Below are 16,910 nucleotides of genomic sequence, written 5' to 3'. Positions count from 1 at the left end.
CGCTCCCAATGCCGCTGCAAGTGCAGCAAATGTGGCCACGCCAGCATGCTTGTTCCTGTCAGTGTGGACAGACGGCAGCGCTTTCCCTATTGTGCTCTCCGAAGGCAGGTTTAACTCAAAGCGCTCTACATCTGCAAGTGTAGCCATGCCCTCAGATGGGTAGCATTTCACTCCCACTTTGCATTGTGACAGCCACCATCTTTGCTGACACACCGGGGATCTCTAGAGCTAAAAGCAGGAGCTGCCACAGTTTGAGCTAAGGAGCCAGTGCTCTTTAGCTGGGGCTGTAATAGACTCATATTATGTCTGGATTGGCACAGACAGGGACCTGTAACCCACACTCACCAGTGGAATATACACTCACTGGCCCTCATTCAACAGAGCATTTAAGCATGTGCTTTACTTTTAAGTAATGGGGCTTAAGCAAGTGCTTAAGTGCTTTGCCGAATTGGGGCCTCTCTGCACTTGTATAAGCTGCTCCAAATGGTTCAGGCAGGGGATGATCAAACCCCATGTTCCAAGATCTGTAATCCAGGTTTGATCTTTTCCTACATACCGGGCCCTTGTTCAGGTATATTTTGTGGTCTCACAGTATGCACCTGGGATGTCTGATATTGTACTGCATGGCCCTGAAGAGAACTATGGTGTCTCAAGGAAACTAAAGCCACTAACTGACTTGCGAAATTAAATTGTCAGGGGGAAGAAAGATTTAAAGTGTAGGAACCCTAATTAAACACTCAGTTATCAGTTAATTATCAGTTAGTTAATAGAATTAGTTATATTCTGATGATAAAAATAAGGGCTGCGTTTGACAGTGGGTTTAATACCTGGCAAGAGAACAAAGTACCCAGCCCTGACTGATCACCAGTGCATTGTTTTAGCAATTAATTAATTCCCCCTGAGGCTGAAGGACATATTTGTCAAGGCCCATTGTAAGGAGGTGAGAGGACAGCGTAAGAGTGGGGGAAAGGCAGGATATAGAAAGAAAAACACACTGGAGGAGAGAAAATAAAAAGGGAGTCTGTATCCCGGTGTACAGTGCTGAAGCAGTTCAAACAGGAATTAATTCAGGGAAGTCCCATGGCCTGTGCGATGCCAGAGGTCAGACTAAATGATCACACTAGTCCTTTCTGGCCATAGAATATATGAATCATGGCCATCCCTTCTCACAGCCATGCAGCAAAATCCTGCAATCCATGTTTCTGCCCATAGTGGTGCTGCAGTCCCTGTAAGATGACCCGTGAGAACCATGCAAGCAGGTGAATGAAAACCTAATCAGGAGCAATGGGGTAAAACTAAAAAAAGGAAAATATAGGCTGAATATCAGTGAGGTCTATTGGTTGGAGAAACAGTCTCCTATGAGACATGATGAAGCCTCATCCCTGGAATCATTCAGTACTAACCTGGACAGAGCACTTAGGAACACACTGTCGTAGGGAGTGGCCGTGCACCAGGATGGATGGAACGAGCTAGTGAACTAACACGGCTTTGCCATCTCTTGCTTCTAAGACAAGGGGCCACTTCCTTAGCTGTTGTAAATGGTCACCACTCCATTGATCTCAGTGGGGCTCTGACAATTGACACCAATTGAGGATCTTTCTCTGTATGTTTAAGAACAGAAAATTTCTCACCCAATAATTTTATTTCTGCTAGCAGCATCTCCCACAGTTTTGCTGTGTTCGAGCCACTCTCTTCTCTGCAGCTTCTGGAGGCAGTTTAAAACTGTACCGCAGCTTGTGCTGGCTACGTCCTCTTCTTCTGCTTGCCGCCAGTTGAGTTATTCCAAAGCTGTGTGAAACACGCATTGAGAAAATTATTTATAACCATAACATCTATGTCAAACTCATTACCATGTTGAGAGTTGGCCTGGTGTATATAGATACATAGGCCAAATAAAATGCTGACCCTTGACAGAAAGCCATCAAGGATGGGTAGAATTGTGTGAGATGCTGCTAGAAGAAAGGAAAACATCAGCTAAGAAATTTTCCATTCTGTGTCCCACTGTCTCCCACAATTCTGCTATACCTGGGAAGTAGAGAGCAGTGATCAGGAGTACTGAGGGACAAGAAAAGATAAACAAAAGAAGATATAGTTAGGTAAACCCCCTCCTTAAGGATTGTCCAAAAGGCAAGGCTATTACTGGAGCACCTTCCTGACGAAAGAGGTGTCTGTGGAGGACAGAAAGTCCACTTTGTAATGTTTGATATAACCAACAACCATGTGGCTGCTCTGCATATGTCTGCGATGAAGGCCCATGCTCACTTGTTCCATGAGCCCTAGATCTCACAGAGTGTGCCCTGGCTCCTTCTAGAACAGGAGCTCCTAGCACTTTGTAAACCTCAACAATGCATAATCTGACCCACCTAGCGACAGATAGCCTTGAGACTCTGAGCCCTTGGCATTTTGGATTAAAGGAGACAAAAGGGTACATGACCTTGTGGATTCTGTGCACTTGAGATAGAGTTTCAGTGCTCTTCTAACATCTGAAGTGTGCCACACTTCTGGGATGGATTTGGGCAGAAGGAAAGAAGGACATTTTTCTGTGACGTATGGAAAGGAAAGTTCACCTTGGGAAGAAAGGACTGCAGAGTTCTCAGTGCTACCTTGTCATCATGGAACATGCAATAGGGTTCCTGCATAGATAGGACTGCCAACTCTGGAATTCACCTAGCAGGCATGATGCTGACCAGAAAACAGGTTTTCATGGAGAGATTAAATGCTGATATAGAAGTCAGAGTCTCAAAAGGGCGAGTGTTTAGGGCCTTCAACACCAGTAGTAGGTCTCATTTAGGGAAGACTGGTCTGACTGCTGGTCTGGCCGGTCTGACTGCTCTGTAACTTAAGGTTTTGCCTAGAGGGATTCTCTATGTTTTGAATCTTATTACCCTGTAAAGTATTTTCCATCCTGATTTTACAGAGGTGATTCTTTTACCTTTTCTTTAATTAAAATTCTTCTTTTAAGAATCTGAGTGATTTTTCATTGTTCTTAAGATCCAAGGGTTTGGGTCTGTGTTCACCTGTACCAATTGGTGAGGATTATTATCAAGCCTTCCCCAGGAAAGGGGGTGTAGGACTTGGGGGGATATTTTGGGGGAAGATGTCTCCAAGTGGTCTCTTTCCCTGTTCTTTGTTTAAAATGCTTGGTGGTGGCAGCATACTGTTCAAGGACAAGGCAAAGTTTGTACCTTGGGGACGTTTTTAATCTAAGCTGGTAAGAATAAGCGTAGGGTTCTTTCATGCGGGTCCCCACATCTGTAACCTAGAGTTCAGAGTGGGGAAGGAACCTTGACAGGCCTTTTGTTGGTAATGGTTCCCTTTCAATAACCAGGCTGTCCACTGAAGATGGTCTAGGTCTGGGTGGAGAAAAGGGCCTTGGGAAAGAATGTCCAGTTTGAGTGGCAGCTGTAACAGTGATTCTAGTTTTAGCTCCATCAGATCAAAGGATGAGGACCTCTTTTGTCTGTACAGAGTTGTTATAATGACCTTTGCTTGTTCATGCTTTATCTTTTGGAATACTTTCCTAATGAGAGAGAAAGGTAGGAATGCATATAGCACATGTTGCGGCACCTGTGCAACAAGGCATCTGCTGCCATGGACATGGGATCCGCTTCTCTGGTGACGTATTTCAGCTGTTTGGTGTTTTTGCAACTTGCAAACAGATCGACTGAGGGGAAACTGAACTTCTTTAAGATCAGATTGAAGACTTCCTGTTTCAGGCACCATTCCAAGTTGTCGACTGTATTTCTGCTTTCTGATTCAGCTCCCCTTTTACGTGTATCGCCATTAGGGAAGGTAGGGTCTTTTCTGCCCATTCCAATATTTCCATTGCTTCTTCATATGGAGCTACAGTCCTTATTACCCCTTGGCTGTTTATGTATGCAACTGTGTTTGTATTGTCTGACTGGACCAGGACTTTATTGCCCTGTAGGTAGCTCTGGAGTCTCCTGAGAGCCAGCTTGATGGCTCTGAGCTCCAGAGATGGATACTGTGTTTCCTGTTCTTGGGGCTCCAGAGGTATGCTCCCCAATCTAGCAAGCTGGCATAGGTTGCGAGAAGCAAAGTCCTCAGAAACTGCCCACTATGCTAGAGAGCAGAGTACCTGACTCAGGATCATCACCTGATCTGTCAAGTATTCTGGAGACTGGTGCATCCTTTCAGAAGGAGGCCTGGAGACACTTGATGTGGGATCTTGGCCATGCGGTGACCCCTGTGCATGACACCAGGTAGCCCAGTAGTTGAAGGCACTGAGCTATGGTTGGCTTGGTGCACGTACGCAGGATGGAGATGAGATACTGGATCCTCCAGAACCTGTTGAGTGAGAGGTAGGTCTTCTCCAGTGAGGTGCCTATGTCCACTCCCAAGTGGGTTATCAATGGGATCAAGGAACTTTTCTTGATGTTTATTAGAAAGCCGTAGGCTTGCAGGAGGTCCAGAGTTCGCAATGTGGCATAGTGCACCACAGGCTGGGTCGGAGCTCTGATTAGAATTTCATCCAGAAAGGGCTATACATCAGTCCCCTGCACCCTAACCCTGGCTATGACCAGCACTGGCATCTTCGTAAAGACCCTTGGGGCTGACGAGAGACCGAATGGGAGATTCTTCAGGAATTTTCACTAGTGCTCTGTGCCATAAGCAAATCTCAGAAGCCTGCGAATGGGGTTGTGAATGCATCCCTGAGGTCCACTGAGGTTAGGAGATCCCCCTGATGCAGAGATGACACCGCAGAAGGGTCTTCATCTGGAAATTTTGTTTTCTTCATCCACTTGCTGAGCCTTCTGAGATGTAGCATGGCTCTGACTCCTCATATTTGCTTCTGAACTATGAAGAGGGTAGAGTAGAGCCCTGAGAACTATTCTTCTGAGCTAACTCCTTCTGTCACTCCTGTGTCCAGGAGATGGGAGATTTCATTCCAGATCAGTTCGCACTTGGTGGTATTGGTGCCGTTGGGGAAATGGACGAAGAAGGGGTGGGCTGGAGCAGAGAGTATCCCTGCCTTAATAGCTCTCTTACCCATTTGTCAGTGGTTGATATGAACCATTCTTCTGAGAAACAGGAAATACCGTCTCCTAGATTTAGTTCTGGGATGCAGCCTTGAAAGCTTTAATTGAGTGGAAATAAACATGACACATTCATTTGGATTTCGCTTTCTATTTCAAGAAATTAATAGCAGGTTTGCAGTGCAGTCCTACAAAAAAGGAGATTAAACAGAGCCCATTCTTCTCCTTCCTGAAATACTGCTTGTGTTTAATACACTGCGAAGCCTGAGGGTCAGCATTTAGGGCCAGATTTTCTAAACAACTCAGTACGTAACGGCTCCCATCTAGGCACGTAAATGACATGACCAGATCTTCCAGTACCTGGAAAAATCATGGAGCAGGTCCTCAAGGAATCAATTCTGAAGCACTTAGAGGAGAGGAAAGTGATGAGGGACAGTCAGCATGGATTCACCAAGGGCAAGTCATGCCTGACTAATCTAATTGCCCTCTGTGATGAGATAACTGGTTCTGTGGATGAGGGGAAAGCAGTGGACATGTTATTCCTTGACTTTAGCAAAGCTTTTGACAAGGTCTCCCACAGTATTCTTGCCAGCAAGTTAAAGAACTAGCTCAAGGGGGATTCCATAGAAGATGAGTTTAGACTGTTCTCAGTGGTAGCAGATGACAGAATGAGGAGTAATGGTCTCAGCTTGCAGTGGGGTAGGTTTAGGTTGGATATTAGGAAAAACTTTTTCACTAGGAGGGTGGTGAAGCACTGGAATGGGTTACCTGGGGAGGCAGAATCTCCTTCCTTAGAGGCTTTTAAGGTCAGGCTTGACAAAGCCCTGGCTGGGATGATTTAATTGGGGATTGGTCCTGCTTTGAGCAGGGGGTTGGACTAGATGACCTCCTGAGGTCCCTTCCAACCCTGATATTCTATGATTCTATGATTTCTATTCTATGATACCTCTCCTCCCAGTTTAGTGTCATCTGCAAACTTGCTGAGGGTGTAATCCACGCCATCCTCCAGATCATTAATGAAGATATTGAACAAAACCGGCCCCAGGACCGACCCTTGGGGCACTCCGCTTGATACCGGCTGCCAACTAGACATGGAGCCATTGATCACTAACTGTTGAGCCCAACGATCTGGCCAGCTTTCTATCCACCTTGTAGTCCATTCATCCAGCCCGTACCTCTTTAACTTGCTGGCAAGAATACTGTGGGAGACCGTGTCAAAAGCTTTGCTAAAGTCAAGGAACAACACGTCCGAGTCAAGGTAGATATGCTGGAGAGTAGGGATAGGATACAGAGGGACCTAGACAAATTAGAGGATTGGGCCAAAAGAAATGAGGTTCAACAAGGACAAGTGCAGAGTCCTGCACTTAGGACGGAAGAATCCCAGGCACCGCTACAGACTAGGGACCGAATGGCTAGGCAGCAGTTCTGCAGAGAAGGACCTAGGGGTTACAGTGGATGAGAAGCTGGGTATGAGTCAACAGTCTGCCCTTGTTGCCAAGAAGGCTAACGGCATTTTGGGCTGTATAAGTAGGGGCATTACCAGCAGATCGAGGGACATGATCATTCCCCTCTATTCAACATTGGTGAGGCCTCATCTGGAGTACTGTGTCCAGTTTTGGGCCCCACACTATAAGGACGTGAAAAAATTGGAAAGCGTCCAGTGGCGGGCAACAAAATTAATTAGGGGACTGGAACACATGACTTATGAGCAGAGGCTGAGGGAACTGGGATCGTTTAGTCTGCAGAAGAGAAGAATGAGGGGGGATTTGATAGCTGCTTTCAACTACCTGAAAGGGGGTTCCAAAGAGGATGGATCTTGACTGTTCTCCGTGACAGACATGATAGAACAAGGAGTAATGGTCTCAAGTTGTAGTCAGAGAGGTTTAGGTTGGATATTAGGAAAACCTTTTTCACTAAGAGGGTGGTGAAGCACTGGAATGTGTTATCTAGGGAGGTGGTGGAATCTCCTTCCTTAAAGGTTTTTAAGGTCAGACTTGACAAAGCCCTGGCTGGGATGATTTAGTTGGGGTTGGTCCTGCTTTGAGCAGGGGGTTGGACTAGATGACCTCCTGAGGTCCCTTCCAACCCTGATATTCTGTGATTCTATGAATCTATGAAAAGGGCCCAGGCACCCAGTAGCTTCCATTGAGAACAGTCTGGCCACTTTGTTTACTGCCTATGTGGGAGCTGAGCTCATTTAGAAAGCTAGCCCTCCCTGCCCTCCCCCTATGCCCTGCTCTTACACGCATTGGCCTGTGTTCCCTCCCCCCACACCTTTCTCTTTCTCACTCACTCATGCATGCACACGCATTTGCTAGCTTATGCCAAAACAAAGGGCCAGCACTGTGGGGGAAGGTAGCAGTTGGAAGTTTGCTGGTGGGGTAATTTACCAGACCATTTCTTTGTTACACTTTGGTTGAGATACTCGTTGTGTAATATCTTGATGGCCTAGCATGGGTTAATGACTGCATCCTCACTAGACACCTGTGATGTAGGGAAATATCATCCCCATGTTAGAGATGTCAAAAGTGAAGCACAGAGAAAGGTAGTGATTTGCCTCAGGTCACACAGGAAGTGTGCAGCAGAGCTGAGAACATGCATAGCCTGCTAAGGAGATATTTTGCATCCATTGAACCCCTCTGCCCCGCTGCTAGCTCCCAGTCTCCCAGCCCCAGACTCTTTTCCCATCCAGTCCAAGTCTCCCCCCCCGAACACTGAGGCCCAGTTTTCCTTTCCCCCTCCCCATAAGCCCCACCTTCACCACCAAAGGTTCTGTCACAATCTCCTTCCCCCACCCCCAATCACCTGCCCTGTAACCCTGGGTGCCTTAAAATGTTCTGGTGCTGTAGCTTCCTTGTCTGTACACTCCCAGCCAGCATCTCAGCATGCACTGAGTGTCTGTGTGATAAGCAACCCTGGACCAGCAACTCTGACTCCAGTGGCCTGCTTGTTACATCCCTGCCACACTCTGATCTCCACCAGCCTTGGTTACACCTGGCAAGGTGACTCCAGCACCCCCAGTCCCAAATTTTCCCAAAACCATGTACTCTGCAATGTCCAGCCCTCTCCTGGACAAGTCAGAGGAATAATAAGGTTCATTTGCTCCTCTAAAGAGACAAACTCCACAGCTTGCCACATTAACTGGAGTTAACTATCATTTCAGTTAAAACACAGCACTGGCTTGGTTCAGATTAAAAGTAAAGCAAATTTATTAACAAAAGGAGGTGGAATTTTAAGTGAGTTCAGGTACAAGGGATAGCGTTAGAAATGGTGACAAGCAAATTAAAGTGAAAACACTTTCTAGAGGCAAAGATTTAACAAAACTAGTCTTGGTTCAAGGTAAGATTCTTACCAAAGCAAGATGGCTGACCACCCCTTGGTCAGGATCTCCCACAAAGTCCAAAGTGTTCAGTTCCTTTGTATTTTTAGGTGAAAGGTCCCTGGGGGTTCTTTGCCCCTCTCTTTAGAGTCCAGTGAACCTTTGAAATGAAGTCTTTTGAAGGCTATCCTCTAGGGTTGCAAGGCGTCCAGTTTTCAACCGGAACACCCAGTCAAAAAGGAACCCTGGCGGCTCCAGTCAGCACCGCCGACAGGACCGTTAAAAGTCCTGTCAGCAGTATTGCGGATCTAAGGCAGGCTAGTCCCTACCTGTCTAGTCACCATGCTGCACCTGGAAGCAGACAGCAGGTTCAGCTCCTAGGCAGGGGGGCCATGGGGCTCTGCGCGCTGCCCCCATCCCGAGCACCTGCTCCGCACTCCCACTGGCCAGGAACTGTAGCCAATGGGAGCTGGGGGGCAGTGCCTGTGGGCTAGAGCAGCGCACAGAGCCTCCTGGCTCCCCACCCTTCCCCACCGCCTAAGAGCCGGACCTGCTGGCTGCTTCCAGGGCGCAGCGTGGCGCCAGGACGGGCAGGAAGCCTGCCTTAGCCCTGCTGCACCGCTGACTGGGAGCCACCCGAGGTAAGGCCACGCCCAATCCCCTGCCCCAGCCTGAGCACCCCCGAAACCCAGAGCCCCCTCCTACATCCCAAACCCCTCATCCCTAGCCCCAAACCAAAGCCTGCACCCCCAGCCCAGAGCCCTCACCCCCTCCTGTACCTCAACTCCCTGCCTCAACCCGCAGCCCCCTCCCACATTCCGAATCCCTCAGCCCCACCCCCCAGTCTGGACCCCGCCTCCTATGCCCCAAACCCCCAGCTCCACTCCAGAGCCCTCACCCCCAGCCAGAGCTCTCACCCCCTCACGCACCCCAACTCCCTGCCCCAGCCTGGAGCCCCCTCCTGTATCTTGAACCCCTCATTTCTGGCCCCACCCTGGAGCCTGCACCCCCAGTTAGAACCCTCCCCCCCTCCTGCATCTCAACCCCCTGCTCCAGTCCAGTGAAAGCGAGTGAGAGTGGGGGAGCATGAGCCACCAAGGGAGGGGGAATATAGTGAGTGGGGGCAGGGCCTCAGGGAAGGGGCAGGGCTAGGGTGTTCAGTTTTGTGCGGTTAGAAAGTTGGCTACCCTAATACCCCCTACAGTAAAGTTCTTTCAAGCTGTAAGGAAGGAGATTCCCTGGTGTTTGCTAAAATCCAGATTTATTTGTTCCTGCAGTCTCCTTCCCCTGCTATGATGCTCAGTGGTTATCTCCTCCCCTTGTTAGCTTGATGGTTTTGTTTCCTCTTATGTAAATGGATTCCCATGATACCTTGGAAGTACCTTCAAGATGGCTAAACCACATTCCATTATCTAGGGTGGGGTGATTTCAGCCCTGCCTGGCAGACACATTTTAAGAACATAATTCCCAATACGTTTGTAATTTTGAATTTGTCCTCCATACCTACACTTCGCAATAATATTAATGATTAGTATGTTACTAGATTTCTATTGGTATCTTACATGATACCTTTTAGACACCGGTTATGACATTAATAAGTTGGGGTACACTGAACTGGTCAGACCAGCTGAAACTCCCTATCAGGGAGCCCCTTGCCCTCTTGCATTGGGATGCTGCTCGGATCACACACACACACAATCCAGCTCTTGTCCCTTCAGCATTCAAATCAGGCAGCTTCCTCCTCCTCACTGCCTGGGCACCAGTGGAGGGGTCACTGAGAGCACTGGAGACTCAGGCTCCCTGCTATCAGTTCCAGTGCTTGGAACCCAGCACAGCCCAGAACAGCTGGAAGCTGCAATTGCAGAGAAAGTCCTTCTTAGCCCCCTGTATCCCCAGGCTGGAGCATGCTCAGTGTGGACAGAATCTAAGAAGGTTTTAGATGATAAACTCTAGCAAGTCTCTACTGAGCATGTGAAAACTGTAATTTTTCCAAAGCTTATAACTTGGCCAAATTTTGCAGATTTTCATGGGAGTGGCAAAAGGCACATACCTGACACAAAGGCCACTCCCCTGCCAAATTTCAAGCCCCTGTTCCAAAGCAATAAGGTGTTAGAGCCTCTCAATGAAAATGTCACCCAAATTTTTTAATGCGGGTAAAACAACATATTTTCCCCTATTTTGGTTCTTAGAAGCAGCTTAACCATTTTGGCTGAAATTTTCCAAACTAATTCAGCCTGAGGCAGACATCCAGTCTGGAAAATTTCAGCCCAAACAGTTCAAATTTGGCAAAGTCATAAGCAACTGAAAACAGAGTCTTATAATGGGAAGTGTTGGGCAACCTTAATTGGGTGGAGCTACCAAAACTGTCTATAATAGTATTAGAGAGTCCCTGGCACTAAAAAACTATTGAATGTAACTGGGTACAAACAAGAAGCAGGGAACCAGACATCAAGTTGGAGTCACCTGTTTTAAAGGATTTCTCTCTTTTCAGGGCCTTCCATTGTGACTCCCCCTAAGGAAATCTGGAATGTCACTGGAGCAAAGATTTACCTGAGTTGTGAAGTCATGGGCATTCCAACCCCAGTGCTCACTTGGAATAAGGTCAGTGGAACAGGATCTGTTTTTCAAGAGTAGCATGGATTATGCCATGTTTATTTACTATAGTACAATATTCTTCACCTCTTGGGGGAGATGGCAGAGGAGCAGAGAGAATTAGTCCATAATAAAGAAAGGCATTTTATAGCAAGCTCTGCATTGTTTTTAAAGTGGCAAGAAAGAAGGGCAGTCCCATTTGTGCAAGGATGAGAAAAATACCAAATGTGTTACCAAATCCAACACCACCTGTGAACTGTAGCACTTTCCAAAGGGTAGTTAAGACTGTTAGACAGCAACTGCAAGACAAAGGCTACAGCAAACCCACCAGCAGAAGAGCGTGTTTCCAGTGAGTTTCTCCAGTCAATGCAAAAAGATAAAAAAAAAAAACGAGCATCTTTATTTCCCATTCCCACTCCCCAATCTGGATTTGTTTAATTCCCCCCTCTGCTCCCAAAAAATATTTTTCTTTTGTTTATGCTGATAAGAGAAACACAATTATGCTTTGCCATATTAAAGACTGGTGTGAAGAGTAGCTAAAGAATGTTTCCCAGTGATAAGCTCATACATGCCTGTTGCTTTGAAAACACTGGCCTTGTATGCCCAGGTCAGAGTCATAGTAATCCTGTAGTGTTTTTGTTTTCTTATGTTAGCCTTGAAGTGATGCTGCTCCTGGGGTGTGTGGTTTGATAGTGCTGGTGGCCTGGGTTTGTTTTTTACCCTTAGTTAATAGCAAGGAGGATGCACCTTCAGCTTCAGAAACTGCATCAGAATTTGGCACTGGGACCTCATAGGAGCTTGAAGCCCAAAGCCGGGCAGGTTCCATACATTCATTTGTGCTCCTCCCGTTTTGCTGCCTCTTTGGAAGAGATAGGATAGAGAGAAGCCTTTGATTTGGTGTTAAATTTCGAACAGTGTGCAGGTTAAATAAAAAAAAAGTGCCAATATGCAGACTCCATCACTTCTCTAGTTTTCTCGAACCCACAGGCTCTTGGGACCTCTGCTGGTTTATAGCCCTTTACAATCAATTTCAAATAATGTATATTTAAAATATTCTGAGGAAAATTGTTCAAATAGTGACCCACCTAAATAATAGGGCCAACTACAGACATTTCCTGGTGACAAAGGAGACCTTGTTGTTTGTAAGTGAAATCAGCTGTGGTGTACGTTGTCAGAGAGATCTCCAGTGGACTTTTAAAGCTCCACAACTAGCTGGGTGCTCCAGAGTCACCAGTTAAAGTCCAGCACAGAGAAACGGCAACCTCCTCTCACAGGGTACTAAACATGCCACTCAACAGCACTTTCAGGAACTTACTGGAGCACTGCATTGGAGGAGTGTGCAGGAAGGGCAGAATTAAGCTGCTGTTTTCTGTAAACAAAATAATCATGGAAAGGAATAATATTTACCAAATGAACTGTAGAACATTGTATGCAACATTGCTCGGTGCAGCTTGTTCACACCATTAGTTTCATTGCTGATTAACGAGGCAGATCTTTTGTTATCTCCTCCCTCTGCACCAAAAAAGCTGAAAAAACACAAATTACACATTAACAAAGAGGTGTGGTTTTCTGCTTCCAGGCAGCATAGTGTGGAAGGGGGAGGGGTAGCTCAGTGGTTTGAGCATTGGCCTGCTAAACCCAGGGTTGTGAGTTCAGTCCTTGAGGGGGCCATTTAGGGATCTGAGGCAAAAAAAAATTGGGGATTAGTCCCCCTTTGAGCAGGGGGTTGGACTAGATGACCTCCTGAGGTCCCTTCCAACACCTGATATTCTATGATTCTATGACTGGTGTCTAGAAGCTTCACAGTAACAAGCCTTTTTTGCCACTCTTGCCCATGGCCATCTAGAAAACATTGGTTTTAGGACAGTGGAGGCTCAGGTTGCTGCCTTTGGTTTACTTTGTGCACCAGTCTCCTTGGGAAAGTCACGTGCCATGGACCCTGCCCTGGTAACAGCACATGCAGTGCTAGTTTCCCACTGCTCCAGAGCCCAAAGGCCAATTTTTTTCAAAAGGGCTCAACACCCAGCAGCTTCCACTGAGAATAGAGAATCCAGCCCCACACTCCAAACTATCACTAAGGACAGTGGGAGCTGCTGGGTGCTGAATACTTTGAAACTCTGGCCCTTTGGACTGTAGGTGCTACTGAAAAACAGACAGCAGCCGCCATGGAACAACCTTTTCCCATTTTTATACCATACTTGCACCATTTCAGGCATTTAGGATAGGATCTTCCGAAATGCTAGGCAGTGGCCTAACTCTGCTCCCATCGCAGTCTGGGGACTTTTTACTACTGCCTTCAGTGGGAACAGAGTTGGGGCAATGCTGAGTGCTAGAAAATTGCCTAAGCTAGAAAGTTGTACAGCGTTAACTACTATAGACTCCCCCACGGGTAGGGTTGCTGTTATACTGGTATAGAGGTGCTTTAACAGGTATAGCCATGCATCCACACTATGCCTTTTACTGGTACAACTATAATGGTAAGAAATCACACCCTTACTCAAACTAGTTACCAGTAAAACTTTCACATGCAGTCTGCAGGCCACAGTCTGTCTTAGGCCTGCATACCAATTTTGTACCAGTATAACTGTCGGTTAGAGGTATGATTTTTTTGTTTTATCAGTGTTATAACAGTACAGACTTCCCCACCAGGATGCAGATACTGGTGTAATTCATTCTCTTTCCCTATAGGAATAGCCATAGTGGTAGGAACATCTTTAAGTCAGTATAACCACACCAACTGTATGGGCCTAGTTAAACCCAGACAGCTTTTGTGTGTAGACAAAGCTTTAGGGGTTTTGGGCCTTAGGTACTGTAGGTATTTACGATGGCAATCTCGTCAAACTACTGACAACTTGACTCTTAATATTTCTGCTCAGATAATAAAGGGACAGTATGGTGTCCAAAGGCTGGAGCTCCTGCCTGGAGACCGTGACAACTTAGCTATCCAGACGCGTGGCGGTCCTGAGAAACATGAAGTGACTGGCTGGGTATTGGTAAGTGCTTGTGCACACTCACACACTATCAGCAACATCCAAGTTTCTGTGCACAGCACTGGGAAATTACAATCGAGTAGGTGCAGTGATTTTCTTGGTGCTGAAAACAGAGTTCATGTGAATTTGAAGTTAAAAAGCAGTGACATGTATGACAAGGAGTAAGATGAAATGCATTCAGTTGGCCCAGTTCTTTGCTTCCTTTATCTTTTGTAATTATTTACACCCATGCAAAATGTGTGTGAAAATAATGAGAAGGAAGAGCAGGATGTTTAAAAGCTCTCAGGAATAGGACCAGACTGAAATAACAGACCACCTTTCCTTCTGCACTGTCTGTAAAATACTGCAGTCAACGGGCGCAGCACAGTAGGCCGCTAGGACAGGGATTGCTAGCGCTGGAGTCCAAGTATCTTCAGTGAAGGTCACATGGGAGTGGAACTCTCCACAGGAGATCAGAGCAGTCCTGTCCTACCTTTTGTAGAGCATAGTGCAAGACTGAGCGCTACACTAGACACTCCCTCTCCACAGAGTCACTCTCATAACTTCCTATGAGCCCCACAAACCCAAGCTAGAATCAGCCTGGCCTTTCTAAAGCACTGTTTATATTTTCTACCTGTCTTGCTGGGGCACTCTTTCCAATCAAGTCTGTACAGCTCAAGAGACTCTGTTCCCCATAGCTACAAGCCTGGCCAGATGAGATGCCCTCCTCAAAGAACTCTGAACTGCTAGGTATAAGTTTACTTAAAGAGGAAAGGGGCAGAGACCTTTACCTCCACTTGATTCCATATCCTACAGCTCAGACTGACGATTGCTATGTGAAGATGACAGGACTGGTCTGTCCTGGAGTTCACAGAAAATCCTTGCTCTTAGCATCTCTAACCTGTGTCCTCAAGAAATGTGAAAGCTCAGGAATCTGCGTCCCAGACATTTAAATCTTAAAGTTAAAAGGTTATTTAAAAAAAAAAAAGTTCTCAGAGAGGGAGTTACTTGAGTGGGAGCGTGACAACTGGAGTAGCATCCTAGGGCCTGAGCTGTAATGAATGGAAGTGGATTGGACAAGGGAAAAAGCAGCAGCAGGGAAGTCAACAGAGAGGATGGCACAATAGGTCAGGCACGACAGATCTGCTTTGGCAAGAACAGACCACACTCTGCAATCTCTTCAGCTGCCCAATGAGGTGGTGGCTGGGGAATGGAACTCAACGGTGTTAGCTTACACTGTACACCAAAACAGAGGTGGAAGCTTTGGAGAAGGGCAAATACGCTACTGAGCCAACCGAAATATGATGAGGAGAGGAGCATTAGGACTACTGCTTTTTCCTTCCTCCCTCTCAGTGACAACAGGAAGTTCTAAAACATCACAGACACAAACCTAAGCAAACACAAAAAAGGTTTGAAGTCTGGCTAAAGCAAATCCTGATGTGTAAGACAGAGTGAAACTCGGAGTGGATTGACTCGCTGAGCTCCAGGACAGGTACCAGAGCGCTTGCCGTACTGTGCCACCTATCTGATTTGGGAACTAGGGCAAACCACTACTGACCAAGTCAGGCTGACTGAAGCCACTGATGGCCCTTTGGCTCAACTGAAAGAAGTCAGGATTGAGTTTTGTGCTCTCTTTGTTAATAGGGAATAAATTCTCATTATTTTTAAAAGTTCAGTTTATGATGCAATTTTTTTAAACAAACTATTGCACGTTCAGAACATGAGCATTTTCCATACTACTGGCCAAGGAAATATTCTGGACATGTGCAGCCTCCGAGTGTTAATTCCCACTCCATCAGTTACCCGTAGTGAGTCTGTTACTAGTGCTATTGTTTACTGCTGTTATACAACCCAACAATAAGGCAAAGTAACTTGAGACCAAATCCTCTGTAATAAACAAGGCTACATGCTGCTTGTTTTCGTAGATATCTCCTTTGAGTAAAGAGGATGCTGGAGAGTATGAGTGTCATGCATCAAACTCCAAAGGAGAGGCTACAGCCTCTGCACGAATTACTGTCAATGCCTTACATGAAAATACCCATATCTAAAGGTAGGTAATATGTGCAGAGTTTTACCACAGTTATATATGTGCAAAGATTTTTTTTTTTTAAATGGGGTTTATGCCCTTTGGTTGTTTAGGATATAAGAGAACAACCTGAAAAGTTACATTTAAAACTGTTAGCTGTAGATTGCAGATATTTCTAACGTCAAACCCAGTCTTTTCTATTTTGGTGAAGCACTTCACGGAGGCCTCCAGCGTAAGAGCTCACAAATAGCCGAGACTTGGGTTGCTGCATCTTTATTAAAGACATGCTTTTTCCTAAATATGTGTTAGGTATAGGAGGTTAACTAGGTAAAAGTTAAAACATCGGACTAAAAATCCCTTCTGTTCCAAATAGCTCAGCTTTCAGGCTATGATGGTGATTTCACTGGTTCTCCGGACACCATGTTATCTGAAAAAAGCAAAGGAGGACTTGTGGCACCTTAGAGACTAACAAGTTTAATAGAGCATAAGCTTTCGTGAGCTACCGCTCACTTCATCGGATGCATGCAGTGGAAAAGACCTGAATTTCAAGTAGTATAAAAGACTTTAAAAACACTTCCAAAAACTGCAGGACTATTTTGCCAATACATGTAGTCCCAATTGCCTTGCTCTTCCTCCATCCTAGCAACCTTTATCACGCACATTTATAGGTTAGTGTATGTAATGCATTCATTGAGGTTCTAGATTGCTGCTCTTTTAAATTACATCTGAATAGCTGGAAGATCTGTTTTAAAAAAATATATATATTGTCCAGCAGTGAAGCAAGAGTATAAATGAATCCCACCATCAAGTAATTTACTGAATTGGGTCAAGTCAGACACTAACATAACTAAGTTATGCCCTTTGCTAAAGGTGCTTGGTTTTGACCAGATTATACCTATTTTTAGAAATCCATTATCACAAATGCAGGGGATACATGCATCCAATAAAGTCTATAAAAGGAGTCTATATAAACTCCAGTCTATAAAAGGAGTGTACCTCAAGGCTGT

At 45.9% G+C, this 16,910-nt stretch overlaps 1 protein-coding gene across 1 annotated transcript in view; it reads left to right on the top strand.

Moving 5' to 3' along the window:
• The window catches only part of IGFBP7 (insulin like growth factor binding protein 7), a 68,484-nt gene that overhangs the window by 50,445 nt on the left and 1,129 nt on the right, over positions 1-16,910 (top strand). The window contains exons 3-5 of the mRNA XM_043545162.1: positions 10,808-10,917; positions 13,785-13,901; positions 15,803-15,927. Of these exons, the coding sequence (XP_043401097.1) occupies positions 10,808-10,917; positions 13,785-13,901; positions 15,803-15,925 (350 nt within the window). The 3' untranslated portion in view covers positions 15,926-15,927. The remainder of the gene's footprint in view (positions 1-10,807; positions 10,918-13,784; positions 13,902-15,802; positions 15,928-16,910) is intronic.

Source organism: Chelonia mydas, chromosome 4 (assembly GCF_015237465.2).
Source record: "Chelonia mydas isolate rCheMyd1 chromosome 4, rCheMyd1.pri.v2, whole genome shotgun sequence".
Classification (NCBI taxonomy): Eukaryota; Metazoa; Chordata; order Testudines; family Cheloniidae; genus Chelonia; species Chelonia mydas.
This window is presented reverse-complemented; position numbering and strand designations above follow the sequence as displayed.